We start from the raw sequence: 20,815 nt of genomic DNA on the forward strand, positions 1-20,815 counted from the left end.
CCTCTGACACGCGTGTCATAGGTTCGCCATCAGTGCTATAGTGGGTATAACTAATAGCTAATAGCTGCCACAACAGTAGGTACTAGCAAAAACAGTAATCTCCTGCTTCACCCTTATTCACCCTCTAATTTCCCAGAAGCAACTGCTTTCAACTCTTTTATTGTCTACCTCTATATGTCTTCAATAATTGTTTATATTGCTATTTATTGATTTACTAGAGGCCCGAAGCACCAAATTCATGGAAGAGTAGGCCTTCCTTCCCTTGGCTGCTGGCACCAGCTTCCCTCTGGCACCCGGAACCGGGCTTCCCTCGCAGCCAGAGGTTGTCTGGAAGGACACCTGGTCTAATTAGCATATTTTGCTTTTATTATTATAGATTATTTTAGACATTATCTACTAGGTAGATGTTATGATAGATAGAGGTTTAATTTTCTTTCATCAACCATCCCCGACTTCATCTCATTCTCCCATTATAGAGTCTGTATCACATTTTGAAACATTGATATGTAAATATTCCTGCTTAAGTCAAGTGGTATTCATGATATGTATTCTTTCTTGTATAACCTTGTGTTCTTCCTGGATTTTATAATTGTCTCTGATTTGTATTAGTTTAGTTGTCTTTGTTCTTATTCTTAATTATAAATATGAAGGATTTGTCAATTCTTTATGACAAAAACTTCCAAATGCTCAAACACATCAACAAATCTATCAATCCCATTTAAATTTTTTGACACCTCCCTCCCTCAACGTTTTCCTTGGGCCTTTTCTCTCTCAGCTCTGATGTCTTGCTAAATTTAGCAAGAACATCTGTCTTTTGGGGATTTCTATTTGCCCCTCTCCTGTGGTTATTGGTCTAAGTTGGTTATTCTCTGTTTCTCTTCAAATCTGTTCTCTACCCTCTTCTGCTCTGCCCTGTGTTCTGGCTGGCTAGCCCCTAGGGAATATATCCTCCAGGCTGTCTTGGCTACAATTCCAATTGGGTTCAGGCAATGGACAAGTGAGAGGAGAGGGAGATGAGATATTCTTTCCTAATTCTTCCCTACTTTAGCCCATATTTCTGTAAATGGCTGACTATAACTTCTGTGGGGAAGTCCCTCTTCCATGGCTCTTGCTATCAATAGATTTCAGTAACACTTGACCTTTTTCATACTAGGGGGAATAATGGCTTTTAGTTCTAAGGCAGGTAATGGCTTTCTGCTGTTGCTAGCCTTTTAGGGTTTCGATGTCTTATTGGTTCCCTCACACCTCTGGAGGTAGTCACTTCATTAGTCTGTTCTGGGTTGGATTACTTCTCCTTCCAGACCTTTACTGATTATAGATTCCCTATTTCCTGGATTCCAGTCTTCCTTTAGTTTTATAAGGAAGAATGCATTAAAGATACAGTTTTCAAGTTCTTAGTTTTCTGAAAATGTCTTTATTCTGCTCCCACATGTGATTGATAAAATTTCATTCTGAGTATATCATTAGGCTTTGCTTAATTTCTTTGGAGCTTTAGTATTGCTGCTAAGAAGTCTGATTCCATTCTGATTCGCAGCTATTTGTGTGCCCCTCATACTTTCTCTCTGTAGAGTATTTCATGATATTTCAGTTGGGGGTGTGTCTTTTTCTGTTGGTGCTGGGTAGGTTCCTTTTGATATAAAGACATATGTTTCAGTTCTTAGAAATTTTCTTGAATTTCTTTTTTAATGATTTCTTTCCTCCTACTGTCTTTGCTTTTTGAAAAATTTGTAATAGTTTGATATTTAAGCTTCTGTATCAATCCTCTGTTTTTAAAACCTTTTTTTACTCTCTTATCACTTTTTATCTTCTAAACCTTTCATTCTTTTTTTTCAAAATTGCAGTTGTCATATATATCACCTCTGCTTTCTTTTTCTCTGGTTTCTGTTGGAAGCCTTCCTCAACTGTGGGGTGTGGAGCTCTTTGGCTGTCTATTTACTTTATAAATGAGGCACTGAATCTGTGTGCTTAGGGAGCACTACTGGCTGCTCAGTTCATTATATTTTGTTCAGGAAAAGCTGCCCTCTTCATTGGGAGACTCAGATGTCAGTGCCTGTGGCCTTTGTTTCCTCAGGTGCTGCTTCCTGGCAGCTGACTTCCTCAAAGCAGGATGGGGGAGGGGAGGGGATAGTCACACAGGTCAAGAAATATATTTTCACTTCATTTCCCTTCTTCAGCTTTGTGCCTCACCCTGCTCTCACCCTTTATTCTCAATGTGAGGTCTTATGGATTTAATTTATTCAGAGAATAAATAAACACTCGGTGTCCTGCTGCCTGGTTGGGGTGGGAGGTAGTCAGAGAAGACTATGGATCGATTGCTTGTACAAACTCAATCTTTCACCCTATTTCCAGTTGTCTGATTCACCTGCACACTTTCTAGAACCTGTGTGCCCAAGCCCTGAGCCTTTTTGAGTTTTTGTAGGTAAATACTCTGACTATATCTTGAAGGTGTAACTAACCTATGGTCTCCTGAGATTGTCACACTTTCATCCACATCTTCTGAAAAAAGGGTATCTTTCATTCTCATCTATTTATTCTTGCTTAAAATTTTATTTTTTTATTTTTTTTGAAGTACAGACTAAGTTTTTAATCCATATACTTAAATACCAATCTGGGCGACAGCAAAATGAGAAGCCTACATACTCAAAAAAATAACCTTTTTTTTTTTTTGTACAACCAAGACATTTTTTTAATACACGCATAAAACAAATGAAAAGCTAGTCATTGTCTCCTTAAAAGCTAGACCTTGAATTTAAAAACTTTTCACTGTTTCCCGTTTTCTCTGTTCAGGACTTTCTTTTATCGTAATTCTTTCTTTCTTTCGGCCAGTCTACGGCTAAAATTAAAATTTATAATCAGATTTACTGAGCCTGTCAGTGTAAGATTATTTCAGCTGTACCCCACCCACACCATATACACATCACAGATTCATCATTGTGGTTCAAAATAACTGAATATTCTAAAGTTTCTTTATTCCAAAAAAAATAAATTTTATAGCTTTTTTAGGCTTTAGGTTATTTTCAATACAAAATGGTAGCATCACCCGTCCTGTCCACGCCATAGGACTGCTCTGAAGAGGAAGTAAAACTGCAGAGAGCAACCTGGAGGGGGCGACCACGTCCTCTGTACACCATTGTGGCCATACAGACACACACACCCACCTCATAATAGTTCCAAGATTTGGGGGAAAGTTGTGAGGGGCGTTCTAGAAAGTTTGATGACCCCACATTAAAATGAGCACACAAAAGAAAAAAGGCCAAACATGCAAATCATTAAGAGCTTCCATTGAAATCACAAAGTTATTTACATGATCAAAAAGGTGAAGACTTACCTATACATTTCTGCGTTTAATCAAAGACGTTCTACATTAACAAAACAAAACAAAAACAAACACAAAAGCTTCCAGATCAGTGATATTTCCACTTCTGAGAATAATTCGGTCCGATCGGAGAATTTCATTATTTCTAGCAATACGTGGTACAGTCCAGCGGAGGGATTCACTCAGTACAGATGAGCACACACCTGCTGCTTTAGTCACTTTAGGGAGCAAGGGGGAGTTTATGCACATTTTACTACACGTCCTGCTCTTGTTGATAATTTAATATTTGAGGCTTTAACTATGGACCGTTGATTACTAAGGTCCTTGTCCTATAGAAATGTGTGATTTTTGCCCGGAAACAGAGTTGAACGGCAGGTGCTGATGGATGGAAGCCACTCAAACAGCACAATGCAGGTAGGAGCCTCTTGACTGCCCACTTCTTAGTGTGCTGGTGAAAATTTGAAATTTTAATCACTTAAGTGTTAGTGAAATAATGACATCTTATTTATGGGGGCAGAGGGAACTTGAAAAAAAAAAAGCCATATGCTTTCTGATGAGCTAGTGATGAAATGGAGTGATAGTTCCTAAGAATTGATTGTAGGAAGTAAGCCTTTTGATCAGTGGTATGTGTGAATCTAACATAAGCTTGCTATTAAAACTAGCAGAAGCAATTAGCGAAACTCTTTCAAATATTCCAGTCAATATAAAGTCTCTAATCCAATGAAGGTAAAAAGGTAGACTCTTAACTTACATGCACAGGAAAGGTAGGATTGAATTGAAATGTGATTGGAGAGAAACTGGGAGCTTGGCTAACCATTATTGTGTGACTATATTTAGTAGAGGGATTTCAGTGTCTACTTCATACTGTTCATTGAAGGACAGAAGTGGGGACTCCTGTGCTTTTGTGCCATTCGTGAATTGATTCCTCAGGACACTGCATTATCTGAAGTGTATTTTAATTAAGAAACACATTTTTATGTGCTGATACTCTGCTGTGTGAATTAATATAACTTAAAGTACACCTAGTAGGTTTCTTGATTTTAGATGCTATATTATATGATTGATAAACTTAGATATTTGTTTGGTTGGTTGCTTTTTAGTTTTACTCTTCAAACATAGTGTCCCTAGATTCCTATTGGTAAAATATGCCATTAAGGGGGAAAATAAATAATACAATAATTGAAAAAGAATTAAAGTCAAACTTAACTAAAGTAACCTATGAGTGGCTAAGAAATAGCCTGCTAAATTCCATTAAAAAATAAAACAAAACTTAATCATAGTGTGTGATAGGCACTTATTAAATTACTGAAGACAGAATCTGTTTTCCTATTCACATATGGATTGTTTATTTTTTGTTATACAGCATTTTATGTTTCTCTGTATTTCCGTGTGAGACAGATTCCAATAGTGAGATGTTTATATATAATTGTGTTTTGTATAGAAACTTGGGAAGGATTTTGTATTCTTTCTCATCGATAATGTAATGGTTTTTTTTTGATTGCTGGCTTTTCCATGCTTGCTTCTGAAACAATATATTCATGGCCTGATGTAAAGTCAACACATTTAAAAACTTTATCATATTTCATCCTAGCATATTCAATTATTTCAGAATTTTAGTAACCAGTGGAATAAATTCATAATTTTTTAATTGTTTCATGGCCATTTTATAACACCACCCCAAAATTCTGAAAGTGCTTCCTTATGTTGCACACACTAACTAGCTGGTTGGTGATAGCAAAGAAAAGAAACACCCCTAGAGTCCCAGGGCAGCCCCCTTTCCACAAAGATCTCTCTTATAGTACACAATATGAGCATCTTCATTCATTCATTCTTTCATTCATTCATTCAACAAAACCTTACAGACTTTACAGAGGGTCAGACGTACAAGAGCTGGTCCTTATTCTCAATTACCACTCACTAGTGTCATTGCATCACACAACTCCAGGGGACATCATTCATTTTGCAGTCTATGTGCAATGTCTAGTCTACACAGCCATATTCCAGGGCAAGCCATTGAGAATATTTTAAAAAGCCCACAAACTCCACCAAAAAAAAAAATGGACAATGAGGATTTACAATGGGAAGGTTTTTGCCTTCAGGTCTTCCATATATTTACTAAGATATCAGATGGTTGTCAAATATTTCACTGTCAAATATTCTCTCAGCAGTTATTTTCTTCATGGTATGTTAGGTATGATTTCTCTAGGAAGATTGCTTGAATGTGTCATTTGCTTTGATATTTAACGTAATTACCCGTGAATAATTTTTTTTCCTAATTCCCCTAATGCAGGAGGATTAATAACTTTTGCAGGGAGAAATCTTATAATATGACTTCCTTGTTCTGCATCGGCTGTCATATAAACAGAAATTAAAGATGCACAAGGCTTATTAATGCTTTTTTCTTGTCCTGACTGGTCTTCAGTTATTCCTTGGAGAAGTGCTTTCACTGGTAGCATTTTAAATGACTATCACACGGGACTTCTCTCTTCCTTTCTTATTCCATTGTATAAGAAATAATATTTCTCTGCTATTGAATGCAATACTTTGAGTTTTACATTGTTTACTTATAGTAGTCTTCAGTAAGGACCTTTCCTATTTACATTTTTTGTGTGTGTGCCTAGTTTCTGGATATTTCTAGTCTGAATATTCTCAGTTATCTATATAATCTTTGGCTGTTATTTTAATACTTTATCTCTAGGATCTTCATTATCTGTGGGAGCCTGTTTTGAATTTTCAAGTATTTTTAAACATAGAAAATCATCTTATTTTCAGTATAGTAGCAATGGTGATAGACCCGTTTTAAAGGTAGTTTTATTGCCTGCTCAAACCTGAATTTTGAGACTTGATTTTGGTATTATCTTTATCCTTAGCATTTATGTGACCAGGAACATGAACAAATTTGCCATTTCTCTTTCTTCTTGTGTAATCTGACCAGATAAAGCCACTTGGTTGTCACTGGGGAGGCAGGTGGCATAATGAAGGGCTCATTGGCCCAGGCTTCAGAGTCACGGTTTCAGGTTCTGGGACCGAAACGAAGACATTTAAACATGTAATACAGTGTCCGTAGATGTGGAAGTCAAAACATTGTCTTAAACATTCTCTAAAAATTCCTCTACCTCTAAATTTTACCATTTGAGTAAATTGTACTGCTGAACCAGAGGTTGCCATGGAGACTGCTGGAATTCTCAGAGTGACTTATAAATGAAATTAGGGTTTAGATATTTTGGTGATATTATTGAACTGATTTTTTTCTTTATTTTTTATTTTATTTTAATGTTTCATTTTATATGATATTAGCTCTACATCCAGTTTCTTTCTCTATTGCAGTTTCATGTATATACTGCTCAGACTAGTTTATGCAATACATTCATTCATTTTTAAAGATATTTATTGAACATCTATTTTGCACCAGGCACTGGGTCAGGTCCTGGGGCTTATAGGGATGAGAAAGACCCATTCATGCCTTCAAGGTCAGAGGGAAAGACTGTGATAGCTATAACACGGTATACAGTTGGTACAGTGGTGGCTTAGAGGTGACAGTGATAAGTTTATCCTTGGTGGATTGTTGAGGAGAGGGGGGCAGGGAGGCGGTGGTCATGGAAGGTTTCACCAAGTGGCAATTACTTGGACTGACTTGCCAAAGCCATCTTTCCAAGTTGACAAGGCTGGGGTTGAAGGCCATAAAGGCCATGCTGTGGATAAAATATCCCACCACGAGGTGAAATAGCTGAGACTTGTGGGTAGGAAAAGGGACATGGTTTAAGAAGCAGGTAGAGAAAAAGGAAAGAAGAGGGGAAATGGTTAGAGACCATAATGGAGGGATTTTTAGAAATAGGATATGAGAACGTCATGACTGAATGAAGGGAAAGGCAAGGGTTTTGGATGATTCCTGTGTTTCTAGCTTAAGTAGCTGGACCAGAATGCAAAAATACAGGTTTGCCACTTGATTAAAAAAATTATATATATATATATATATATATATATATATATATATATATATGTGTGTGTGTGTGTGTGTGTATACACACAAATATTACATATACACACAAATATATATGTACTAAAATATATGTATACTGAAACATATATATTAGATAGATAGATAGATAGATAGATAGATAGATAGAAGTATATTAAAATGTGTGAGCAAGAATTACCATTGTAACATAAAAAGCATTAATGCTGGTTAGTACTTTAAGATGGTTGGATTCTTGAGACCTGTCAGAAGTCTTATTTTAGATGTCGACACTGGTACCTACTCCCAAGTCAACAGCCAGCCACCCTGGGCCTTGGCCTTACAGAACTACATTAGCTGCCTGGACTTCATTCTTTGCTTTTATTTAATTTTTGTTCTGATATGCTTAACTTGTAAGTGTACCTTCTTGGAGATGTAATTTTGTCTCACCATTTGAAAAATAAATCTTAGAGTTTCCCATTATATAGCAAGTCTCTTTTTTTGAGTTGAATGTTTTCTGAGATGGGCTTTTACCCACAATCTAGGTTTGCTTTGGTTTGGTTTTTATTCCTTGAGAACTAAGTACTCCAGAGAAGTATTTGACTAAGATATATTGTGCCTATCTGAGCCTAATGGAGCGCTAACCACAGTAAATGATGAGTGACAGTTTAATCAATTCAGCCCCTTCAGTAGTCACCAAGGGCATGTGGAATGTAATTTTTTAATCTTTCACTTTTCAAATTCTGCAAATGCCAACTTGAAAATATCACATCTGTTATGTGTAATACATTTTCTTATAAGTTATAGCAAAAAAATTTTTTTTTTAATTTTTGATCTTTTAGAAGCTAACCTCCTAGGGAACAAAACCATGGCCTATCTTACAAATATATACATTTCCACAGAAAGAAGTGAGATAAATTAATGGCAGTCTTGGAACATCAAAGCACACTAGCTTTAATTGCATAATGGTTTATTTCAGTGAAGCATGGCTAAATAAAATTACCTATTAGGTTAATTAACGAGGAACCTTTCTGAATTACTATTGCATTCCTGTGTGTGAAGTTCAGGTTGGGTTTAGCATTTAATCTAATTTATTTCACTAGTCTACTGTCTTTGTTATTCCTTTGACTGGAGCCTGAATCTATATTCAGAGAAGTAATCCAAGTTATAAAACTCCTTTCAAAACAGAAAACTTTCAATTCTTGCTCGTGGGTTGCTGGTCTTGGAACCAGCAGCGTGAGCATTGCTTAGAGGCTTGTTAGAGATGCGGGATCTCAGCCTAGTCAGTCAAAACCCTCATTCTAACCAGGCCCCATGTGATGGGCAGTGAACATTCTAAACAGGCCCCCATGTGATGGGCAGTGAACCCTCATTCTAACCAGACCCCCATGTGATGGGCAGTGAACCTTCATTCTAACCAGACCCACCACATGATGGGTAACCACATTAAAGAGTGACAAGAGCTACTTCAGGTACTTTTTCTTTTTTCACAATGAGCACACAGGCTTTGAGGGAATTTCTGGTGTCAGCATAATGTTGAAAGAGAGGAAGGCAAAACCTGCAGAGAGTCCTGTTCTGTTCATCTGTCCTCCTTTCAGAAGCAGCTTGACACTCTCTTCGTCTACAGCCCTCTTTCTGATTCTCTGAACTTGAGTAGAGGCCTCGTAACTTTTAGTTAGGCAGGTTGGAATGAGAAGGGGCAGGCAGGTCTCTCTCGTGGTGAGAGTGGGAGCTGGCTGGCTCGTGTCCTCTCTGTACAAACTCAAATGCACAGGCTATCCTGTGTCATGATCCAGGCTCTGTGGTGCAAGGCTAACACTTGAGAGTGAAACTGTCCCTCTCTGCCCTGAGGACTCTCAAGCCTTTGTTAACAAATGGATGAAATCAGATGCTAAAGTCTAGGAGAGGTTTTTTGTTTTGTTTTTTTAGATTTTAATTGAACCATATTTTAAAACATTAAAGTCTTAGAAAAGAAATAAAATAAATAAATAAAAAATATTAAAGTCTTACCAAACTGTTGCCCTGAAAATTAAGGAAGAAGGAAAACAATGTTTTATTTTTTGATGACCAAAATAAGATTAATGTAGTTTAGATAAATAATAATCTCTCTGTCTCTAGTCAGTTTGGCTTAATGAATAGAGCATCAGCCTGCGGACCTAAGGGTCCTGGGTTCAATTCTGGTCAAGGGTATGTACCTCAGTTGTAGGCTCCTCCCCTGCCCGGGCCCTAGTCAGGGCTTGTGTAGGAGGCAACTAATAGATGTGTTTCTCTCACATTGATGTTTCTCTCTCTCTTTCCCTCTCTCTAAAAATCAATGGAAAAACATATCCTTGGGTGAGGATTAAATAATAATAATAGTAATAATAATCTCTGTCCTATTTTATGCTTCATGTGGGGTAATCATTTTTTGGGTTAATTAGCATCTTGTAATAGCAATGTCTTTATGAGATAATTGAGTGCAACTTGAAATGGCATGTGTCAAATGCAGAAATTATTTGAGTGGGGAGTTGATGGATTTAAGTAATCCCTATTTTAGTTGCAAGATATAAAATTGTCCTGCACCATAACATCCCAGCAGGGCTTTACCACACAGGTAGTTAGTGTATAGGTAGATTACAATGCATCTTAGCTGGTGACCATAGTGACCCTATTTCATCCAGGTCTGGGAGGACTGCTGTATTGTTATAACCCCTTGGCTCTGGCTCATTTGAACTTTGTCTTTAAAACTAAAAGACCAAACCAGTGTTCTGAGAAAGATGATAGTGGCTAATACATTTACAAATTAATAAATTACAGTTTTAGGAAGTACCATGAGAAGCATGGAATTAGGGCACGACCTGACCTAATCCATCCAGTCTGAGAGATCAGGAAGCCTTCCCAGAGAAGTGACATTGAACTCGCTGTACCCTACTCTGAAGGAGAAAAGTTCTTGCCCCTTCCCTGGGAATTCCGTTCTTTCTCTGCATTCCACACTCCCCCCCCCCCCCCCATTGCCTGAAATTTAATCGTTTAGATCAATTTTTTCATCTTGAATTCCTTTGCCATAGATTGTATGTCTATTTTCAAATACCTTTATATCAAACTAACTCTTTAAGTAGTTTGCTGCCCAAGTTATTTAAGATTAACTTTAACTGATATTTTACATTCTAGCCTGCAGGTCTAGATGGCTCATGTTGCTTTTAAGAAAAACTTCATCAAAATGCACAGGGGTTCTTTTTTTCTCATATGTGGAAAACTCAAAATTCTGTGACTCATTCTATATACTGTCCCAAGGAGATGCTGTCCTTCATTTTGCCTTTTGTAAAAAATAAACTTTTGATTGTAGAATAGACTTATAGAAAACTTGCAGACCATAGAGAGTTTCTATATACTTCTTACCTGGTTTCCTCTATTCTTAATATCTTACCTGTGGCACATTTGTCCCACCTAAGAAACCCACAATAGTACATTGCTATTAACAACTTTATTTTTATTTTACTATTTTTTTTCCTAATTTCCTTTTTCTGTTTTAAGATCCCATTCAGGATGCCACATTATATGTAGTAGTCCTGTGTCCTTAGCCTCCTATGGTTATGGTAGTTTCTCAGATTGTCCTTGGTTTTCATGACCTTGATAGTTTTGAGGAGTACTATTTGGGTATTTTGTAGAATTTTCCTTAATTTGTAGTCGATTAATGTTTGGGGGAGGAAGACTGCAGAGTTGAAGTGACCTCATCATCACATTCTATCAAAGGCACAAGCTATCCACATGACCTATCTCTGATGACATTAGCCTTGTTCACATGGTCAAAGTACTGTTGACCAGTTTTCTCTGTTTGTAAGGTGATAATCCACCTCCATCCCTTCTTCCATACAAGACTCCTTGGAGACGAGTCCCTAAGTTCAGCTCTCACTTGGTAGTTGAGAAAGAGAGAGTGGAGGGAGTGTTTCACTGCTTTTGATTCATTCATTCAACAAATATTTTTGAGCCCTTACTGTGTGCCTGATACTTCCCTGAACCGTGAAGACAAGCTGATGTCTTTTGGGTCTTTCATCTAGAGGAGACACACTCCCCAAAAGCAAAGAGAAGCTAACATCCTTTAAGTGATGTGAAGAAAACAAACTAGGGAAAGGAAGGTGAGACATGGGGTCTGGGCAGCAAGAGGAACCTGCCTTACATATGGTGGTTAAGAAGGTCATTTCTCAATAGAGTCATTTGAGCTGATCCCTGAATAACAAGGAGCAATTATCCATGCACAGAATGAGGGGAAATGCGCTCTGGGCAGAGGGAACAACTCAAGCACAGATGCTGACATGGGAAGGAGTGTTGGGTGTTTTAGGAGGGACAGCATAGCAGCATGGCTGGAGAAGAGGAAGTCCTGTAGATAAAAGGTGTGACAGAAATTAGAGAGCATGTGGGGCCTTCACTCTTTCCGTCTTCACTCTTGGTTTTAAAGAAGAAAAAAACTCAAGATACTTAAAAATCTGATTCCTCTGTAGATTAAAATTTTTATGACTTCTTTTGATTTGTTTTCTCATTTCTAAATTCACTTTCTTTTTTTAAATTTTTACTTATTGATTTTAGGGAGGGAGAGAGAGAGAGAGAGAGAGAGAGAGAGAGAGAGAGAGAGAGAGAGATAAATTTATTTTTTCACTTATTTACTTACCATTCATTGGTTGCTTCTTGTATGTACCCTGAGTGGGAATCGAACCTACAACCTTGGCATATTGGAACAATCCTCTAACCAACTGAACTACCCGGCCAGGCTTCTAAATTCACTTTTGTACCCAATTTTTTACTCATAATTTTGTATTCTTTGTCAAAATAAGAACTCTAAAACTGTATGACCTTCAAGCCTAAAAAATAGTCCGTCTCTGCTCATAATTAAAATTATCAATTCAGCTTAATTGTGATAAACTATTTATACATCTGTGGCATAAATTAAATTCAGGAGTTTTGAGAATTGAGAGATGTAAGCATGCATGGATGCTTATATATTACCTTACCAGGTAATTGATCCTAAAATAAGAATTTAAACACACTGAATCCCGTGTGACCAGTAAGCTTTGTGACCAGTTCTTATTTTTGAAAAATGTAGACTAAGAGGCTGATAATTATGTAATTACTCAAATTGTCCAAAGAAGTGACAAATTAAAGGAGACCTGCTGAAATAAGTTTATATATCATAAGTATAGAACAAGTGTGGATGCATTCTTTCTAAGTAAACTGCTAAAGGCAGTCACCTCAATCCATCAAGAGAGGGATCGCAGGGCTAATTCACTGTAGGAAGGAATAAATGGAAAGCAGGTAATAGTCCCTTCATATTAAATTGAAGGCAGTAAGGCAGCTCCTGTAATAAAGTAGTCTGCTATGTTAATGTGTTGATATGTTTTATATTTCTACTTTTTAATTTTCTTGAGCTTCCTGTCTCTTTCTTTTATATATCCTTTAAGTATCATTCTCTCAGCTTTATTAGTGTACCCTAAGGCATCTTTGAAAAATGATGTCCTCAGAAACGTCCATTAGAAATGAGAATTCCAGTCCCTTCACTAGCTGAGCAGATAGGAGCCTACAGGTGTGTTATATCATTACCTTCCAACCAAGTGGAATTACAGCATAGATTTGTCTTTTAATTGTTCTAAATATCATATTATGGATATGATATAGACTAAGCCCAAGTAGTGGTAAAATAATTTCTGGAAGGAGTCCTGACAGTGTAATGGTTACATCACCAGCCAGCTTAGCAGGGTAGACAGCGGGGGTGGCTTGCCTTCTACTGAGGGTCTTCGCACTCAGAGTTGGAGCTTGTGGTGGGAAAGACTAAGGCCAAAAGGTGGAGAATAGCGAGTACGTTCTGAATATTTAAAAAAGGAAGGCGTAGGTAGCTATTTAAGATCCAAGATAGTTTTTGTTATCTTAAATACGAAGGCAATAAAAATGTAGGTTAGTAGTCTCAGAAATGAATTCATCAAATAAAAATTTTTAAAGTCACCAAGTTGAAATCCTACACCTAACTGGACATCTAAAACCCCAATATTTATACGAATATCATTGCATTTTATTTATTTTTTTTTTTTTGAACCAAGTCTTTTTTATTTATTTATTTATTTTTTTAATAATAATTTTTATTTCTTAAGGTATTACAAATAGTATTACATATGTCTCCTTTTTCCCCCCCTTGACATTCCCCCGATCCCTACCCCCCGCCCCCCCTGCCCCGTGTCTTGTGTCCATTGGTTAATCTTATATGCATGCATATAAGTCCTTCAGTTGGTCTCTTAATCCCCCCCCCAACCCTCCCCAGGCTTCCCACTGTAGTTTAACATTCTGTTCAATGTTGCTCTGCTTCTGTATCTACCCCTGTTCATCAGTCCATACTGGTCCCCTTTATTTGTCCCAACCTCACTGGAGTAGTCTCAACCTCACCAGGGCCGTCTGAGCCTCACCAAGGCCGTTTCAACCTCAACGGGGCCGTCCCTACCTCACGGGGGCCGTTTCAACCTCACCGGGGCCGTCCCTACCACACCGGGGCCGTTTCGACCTGACTGGGGTCGTCCCTACCTCACGGGGGCTGTTTCAACCTCACCGGGGTCGTCCCTACCACACCGGGGCCGTTTCGACCTGACTGGGGTCGTCCCTACCTCACGGGGGCTGTTTCGACCTGACTGGGGTCGTTCCTACCACACCGGGGCCGTTTCAACCTGACCGGGGTTGTCCCTACCACACCGGGGCCGTTTCGACCTGACTGGGGTACCGGGGAAACAGGAAGTTTGGCCCTCTGTCCCCTGCCGGCGGCTCCCCACCAGACAAAATCTCCAGGCGTTCCTGGTGGTTGAACATCCAGCACTCCTGCCCTCCACCAAGTGCGCAGACTGCCTGTCTGCTGTCCCCCAGCGCCCCACAAGAGACTGGGACCAGTGGGCATGTTTGTGTGCTTGCTGGTACAGCAGTTCCACAGTGCCGGCCGAGTCAGGCCCAGCCCTGGCCGGCCCCGGACTCGACTCTGCCCCCTGATTGCGTCCCTCCCAGATGCAAGGAGCTGAAATCTGCAGCCTGCTGGGATGGGCTCTGTACTTGGTGCCTCTGCACATCCTACTCAGTCTCAATGCGCTTCTTTCTATGCGAGGAGTTGAAATCTGCAGTTTGTTGGGTTGGGCTCTGTACTTGGTGTCACATCCTACTCAGTCTCAATGTTCTTTCTCTCCTTCCAGTTGTAGAGCTTCCACTGGGCCAACTTTCCCATGGTTCTGTATGATAGGTGTTTGTCTGCTATTTGTTGTGTGAGGTAGCACGCACAGGTCTCTTCCTTATGCCGCCATCCTGGTTCTCCTGGGTCTGCTTCTTGAGTGTGTCTCCCATGGCTGTGAGCAGTTGAAGTCTGCAATTTGTTGGGATAGGCTGCAAAAGCGCAGGTGGGTCTTTTTGTGCACCTGGCACAGCTTGGATGGGGATGTAAATTGATTAGGGCTGAGACTCATGGAGTCGCCATAGCGGAGCAAATAGCACTGGCTCAGTCTCCGCGGCCCCTTGAATCTCTGCCAGGGCTTTGTGTCCCCCAGTGCCGGCGAGCAGCTGTGCAACAGAGTCTCCCTCGCTTTCTGATGGCTGCAAGGCCGTGCTGCCTCTCCCCGTAGGGTCTGGTGCCTCATGATCCCGCCTGAACCAGCTCAGTGGATTTGAAAATTTGCAGAAGCAAAGGCGTTTCTACTTGTGAGTCTGGCACAGCCCAGATGGGAATGTAAATTGCGTAGGGCGGGGTCACAGGGAGTCGCCGTGTGGAGACTCAGCGGCCCCTTGCCTATCCAGGACTCCAGGACTTTGCGTCCCCCAGTGCCGGCGAGCAGCCGAGCGCCAGAGCCTCCCTCGCTTTCTGACCGCTGGAAGGCCGTGCCATCTCTCGCCTTGGGGCCTGGGGCCTCAGAGACCCGCCCGAACCAGCTCGGTGGATTTGAGAGTTTGTAAAAGCAGAGTCATTCCCTCTTGTGCCTCTGGCACAGCCCTGAGGGTAGGGCGGGGTCACAGGGAGTCGCCAGCGTGGAGGAAATAGCGATGGCGGCGTCTCCGCGCCCCTCGCCTCCCCGGGACACCAGGACTTCTTGTCCCTCAGTGCCGGCGAGCAGCCGCGTGTCAGAGCTTCCCTCGCTCTCCGACCACTGCAAGGCCGTGGCCGCCTCTCCCTGTGGGATCTGGGGCCTCAGAGACCCGCCCCGAGCAAGCCCAGAGGATTCGAGGGTTCGTAAAAAACCGAGAATCCATTTGCAGCCCGCGTGGCGTGTGACTGCGTACCTCTGGTTTTGGTGCCTCCGTAGCTCCCACTCAGTCTCACTGCGCTTCTTTCTTTTCCTCCAGTTGTAGATCTCCCACTGGGCCAACTTCCCCATGGTTCTGAGTGGCGGTTGTTTACTTCATAGTTGATAGTTTCAGTGATGCTGTGAGAGAGCAGCACACACAGGTCCGCTCCCTACGCCGCCATCTTGGTTCTCCCATTGCATTTTAATGTGTTAATAAAATGATTTTGATTTCTATTTTGTCTCTCAAATCTTAAATGAAAAATGTTAAAACCCATCTGCCTAGCGCATTGATTTCTGAAATTAATTCTTTACTTCTTGGATTATTTTTTTATATAAAGTAGCAGTTGTTTTTATCATTTTGACTTTACATATTGTTGGTGTTTAATTTAATAGAAAGTATGTGGTATAATAGAGAAGAGATTTCTGTAAATTACTCCTTTAATTCAAAACACTGCTTATATACACTTAAGATAGCGACTGGAGCAGCTATAGAGACGTAGGCCCCCTATCTTTAACCTCTAGACTCGCAGAAGTTCTCAACCTGTGGGTCGCGACACCTTCACAGGGGTCACCTAAGACCATCGGAAAACACATATATAATTACATATTGTTTTTGTGATTAATCACTATGCTTTAATTATGTTCAATTTGTAACAATGAAATTGGGGTCATCACAACATGAGGAACTGTATTAAAGGGTCGCAGCATTAGGAAGGTTGAGAACCACTGCGAGGATCTGACACAAGGGTTTGCTCACCCTAAATGGAATAGGAGTGCAGCAATTAAAGAAGTACCCCAATATGTTCATGATTTTATTAGGACACTGTCAGGAAACAAACTCATTCAACATAGAACAATTTAAAAAAATGTCCTGGAGAATTGCTAGAAGGTAGAGAGATTTAGCACAAACACTGCATTGCCTGAACATCCAGGCCTTAGGAAGGCATGAACCAGGGGACGTCACCTCTAGGAAGGTGGCCATTCTTGCTAGTTCTCTGCCACTCATGGGACTTAACCCATCTATGTATGGTAGTTTCTTTCTGTTCTGCTCCCAAGTGACTTGGTCTCCAATGTCCCAGCAGCAGTATTTGATTGGCTCCCTGCCTATACTATTGATTGGTTGTTCCTGCTGCTTAGGTGCAAGCTGTTGCCTGGGGGGGGTGGGGGGGCAAGGTCTCCTGATATCCTGCTGGACTGCCTTGCATGGCAGGCTAGCTAGGAGAGGAAGTGGACCATAGTAGATGTTCAACATATATTGAGTAAGAGCTCCAAAAATAAACTCATAAAGAAAGCTATTCTGTTTGCTGTAATGTTAGTGGAAGACTTTGTGGAAGAGTAGGCATTTACATCACAGTATAGAAGCTGGGTTGGATTCACATGTCAAGAGCAAATAGATGAAGAAGGAGGAAGTCCTAGGTAGAGCAGCAGTTTGAGCCAAGTTGTACAGAGTTTTGCTTGACTCATGGGCCTATCAGTCTGGCTTAGAGATCCTCAGTGTAGTTGCCTTAAATTGCTTGAGCAGCCCGAGTCAATGACTGATTGAAGCAGAATCCTTGGGGTTTGTGTTTAGATCATTTGCAGTATTTTAGTTTCCCAGATAATTTTGATCCAAAGGTGTTTGAGCCCTGGATAGCTAGAGAGAAAACTACATTATGAATTTGTGAAATAGGGTTGGAAAAGAATATTAGAACAAGGCTGTGGTGGCTTCTATATCAGGGAAAGGATTTCTGGACTGCATCCTGTAAGTAAGGTGGAGCCATCAAGTTTTTGATTATATTGGTTTCCACCTTTTTCTGAGCCCAGTATAGTTGCATCTTTTTAAATTCCTTTCAGGGCAGTAGACAGAGCGGGGAAGGAAAGTTATGGGATCCAGGTGTGTGTGTCACAGTCCTTGGTACTTATTGAGGATGTTATTTATTCATTGTTTTTCCTCTGTAGGAGTAGGTATTCTAGCTCCAGATTTATTTTTCTAAGCAGAATATATCAAAGTTTTTGCAATAATTATTTATCCTTTCTTTAGGGGAGTTGGTTGCATCTTTGTTGAAATGATCCAAGGAGTCGCTGCTTTTCCAGGAATGAAAGACATTCAGGATCAACTTGAACGCATATTTCTGGTAAGTTCTTCATGGAATGCTTTTGAGAAAAATTGGTTTTTAATTCACCCCTTAGTGGTAGTGGAAAATAATTTTAAACAAATTTATTGGTTGTCACATGTAATTCTAATATATTTTTTGACTTTTGAAAAAGTAAGAAATTAGTTAATAATTATGTTTTTACACTACTGCATGTTAATACTATGTCAAAATGGTAAGAAAGGACAGGCCATCAGAGGCAATATAGAATCGGGGGTAAAAATGAGAGCTCTGATGAGAAATTGTGAATAATTTATATAGATAGCCCCCCCTTCTTAACTCCCTCCCATCTTCGCCCACTTAAATGTGGGCTTTGATCAGTAACTTTTTCCCATAAAGTGGAGCATAGAAAGAGAGGGAGGGGAGGAAAGGATAGTAACTTTGAAATGGAGAAACCAGGCAAACATATCTCAGCCAGGTCTTAAAGGTTGTCATCATCAAAGAGAAGTCATGTTGGTAACATGTACCCTTGGTACAATATGTTGAGAACAACACTTCACTTCTGTGATCTTTCTACATAATCATGACCACAGTAATCATGAAAAACAGATCATGCACACCCAGACTGAGGGACATTCTACACAATACCTGGCTAGTACTCTTCAAAATTGTCAAGGTCATCAAAAACAAGGACAGTCTGAGGAACTCTCACAGCCCAGAGGAGGCTACAAAGGCATGACAACTTAATGTGATGTGGTATCCCGGACGGAATCCTGGAACAGAAAAAGATCATTAGTGAAAAAACTAGTGGAATCCAAGGAGAGCATGCAGTTTAGTTAATACCAATGTGTATTTCTCAGTTATGACAAATGTTCCATCGTAATGTCAGATTTTAACCACAAAGCAAGCTGGCGAGGGGTCTACAGGAACTCTCTGTACTACTTTTTTGTAACTTTTATAAAACTATTCTAAAATTAAAAATATGCAAAAAATAAACATGAAATGTGTCCTAGAGCCATATGATCTGGGTTTAATCGCCTGCTCTCTTACCTTGGGCAAGGCACTTAGCTCTCTGAGCCTTCATTTTCCCCTGGGGGAAATGAAAGATAATGGTAACACCTACCTCATAAGTTTGAGGAATAATTGACTTAATACGCAGAAAGTGCTTTTAGAACTATGCCTGACACATAGTAAATACCCTGTTGATTTTCTGTCTGGAAGATCTATCCATTGATGTCAATGGGATGTTGAAGTCCCCACCTGTGACTGTATTGCTGCCCAACTCTCACTTTGTGTCCATCAGGAACTCTTTGTGCCCATCAGCAAATATATATTTGCTTTATATATTTGGGTACTTCCATGTTGGATGTATAAATGTTTACAAGGGTTATAGTCTCTTGTTGGATTGGTAGCTTTATCATTATGTAGTGTCCTTCTTTGACTTTTGCTATAGCCCAGCCGTGGGCAAACTACGGCCCGCGGGCCGGATCCAGCCCGTTTGAAATGAATAAAACTAAAAAAAAAAAAGACCGTACCCTTTTATGTAATGATGTTTACTTTGAATTTATATTAGTTCACACAAACACTCCATCCATGCTTTTGTTCCGGCCCTCCGGTCCAGTTTAAGAACCCATTGTGGCCCTCGAGTCAAAAAGTTTGCCCACCCCTGCTAAGCCTTTGTTTTGAAATCTATTTTATCTGATATTAGAGGCCAGATGCACGAAATTTGTGCAAGGGGCTCAGCCATTGCAGCCCCAGCTTCATCCAGAAGGTCGTCCAGACAGTCATTCTGCTGTTCAGTCCAACTAGCATATTAGCTCTTTATTATATAGGACTAGAGGCCTGGTGCACAGATTCGTGCATGGGTGGGGTCTGATTGGCCTGCCCTGATGGGGGCCCATCACAGGAGGGGCCGCAGGCAGTTGGCAGCTGGCCCTGCCCCCGATCAGCCTCCAACACCCTGATCAGGCTGATCGGGGCCCTGGATCAGGCTGGTTGACTGCTGCAGTGTGTGTCATAGCCACCGGTTGTTCCGGTCATTCTGGTCGTTCTGCCATTCTGGTCGCTGAGCTTTTATATATATAGATAAGTGTTGCTACCCGAGCTTCTTTTTTTTCTGTTTCCATTTTTATGAAATTATTTTTTTCTATCCCTTTACTTTCAGTCTGTGTGTCTTTTGATCTGAAGTGGGTCTCTTCTAAACAGCATATGCAGAATGGGGCAAAAATAGGCTGACAGTTGTTTGTATGGAAAACAATACAATAATAAACAATAATATCAGAATGAACTCTGCTTCGCATACTCACAACTTTAGATCTACTTTTGCCCAACCTATATATGATACTTGTTTTGTAGCCACTTCTTTTCAATTCTGCTTATTATTTATTATCCATAAATTCCCACACAAAATAATAAAGTATTGTTTTATGATTATAATAATAATGCATCTTTATGATGGAAGACTCCCACAGTATCAAAAAGTATAAAACTTGAAAAAAAATCACCCTTTGTTCTACTACCCAGAGAAAATCGCATTTAGTATTTTGATGTATATTCTCCATTTCTATACAGGTAAAGCAAATTGAATCATACCTTGTGTACTGTTTTGTAACTTTTTTTTACTTAACAGTATATAATCAACATCTTTCATTGAAAAATAAATCTAGAAACTTACCATTGTTAATGACAGGAGAGTGTTTATTGTATGGATGAGATATTATTTGCATAGTTTGTTTACAGTGATTAACTATTATGAAGTGCCGCCAGAAACATCCTTTGTACAGTTATCCTATTACTTAAAAATCATTAGAATTAAAAGTCCTTAATTCAATAAAATTTAATTTTCATATTCTTATACAGCCATCCTTTTATCTAAACTAATGGAACACTTCTTTCTCCCTGTTCCCAAGAAAATCTCTTGCTGATTTCATTGAGATTGTATTGAGCCTATGGATTATATTAGGAAGAAATGATATAAAATTGAGTTTTCCCAATCAAGAATAAATTATATTCTTTTATTCATAGTTTATGGCCCTTAGCAAAAATGTACAATTTTATGAACATTTTTTCTACTCCATTCTTTACTTTCATTCAATTATTTTAAATAACTTTTCTGTTATTTTCTAAAATATATAATAAACTTGTTCATATATTGTATCATTGAAAAATAATAGCAGAAGAGAGAATTTTAATAGGCTACAGT

The 20,815-nt window shown here is 39.6% G+C and overlaps 1 protein-coding gene across 1 annotated transcript in view; it reads left to right on the top strand.

Moving 5' to 3' along the window:
• Nucleotides 1-20,815, top strand: part of CDK14 (cyclin dependent kinase 14) — a 513,373-nt gene that overhangs the window by 306,106 nt on the left and 186,452 nt on the right. The window contains exon 10 of the mRNA XM_006084938.3: nt 17,562-17,655. Within this exon, the coding sequence (XP_006085000.1) occupies nt 17,562-17,655 (94 nt within the window). The remainder of the gene's footprint in view (nt 1-17,561; nt 17,656-20,815) is intronic.

Source organism: Myotis lucifugus, unplaced genomic scaffold (genome assembly GCF_000147115.1).
Source record: "Myotis lucifugus unplaced genomic scaffold, Myoluc2.0 scaffold_15, whole genome shotgun sequence".
Classification (NCBI taxonomy): domain Eukaryota; kingdom Metazoa; phylum Chordata; class Mammalia; order Chiroptera; family Vespertilionidae; genus Myotis; species Myotis lucifugus.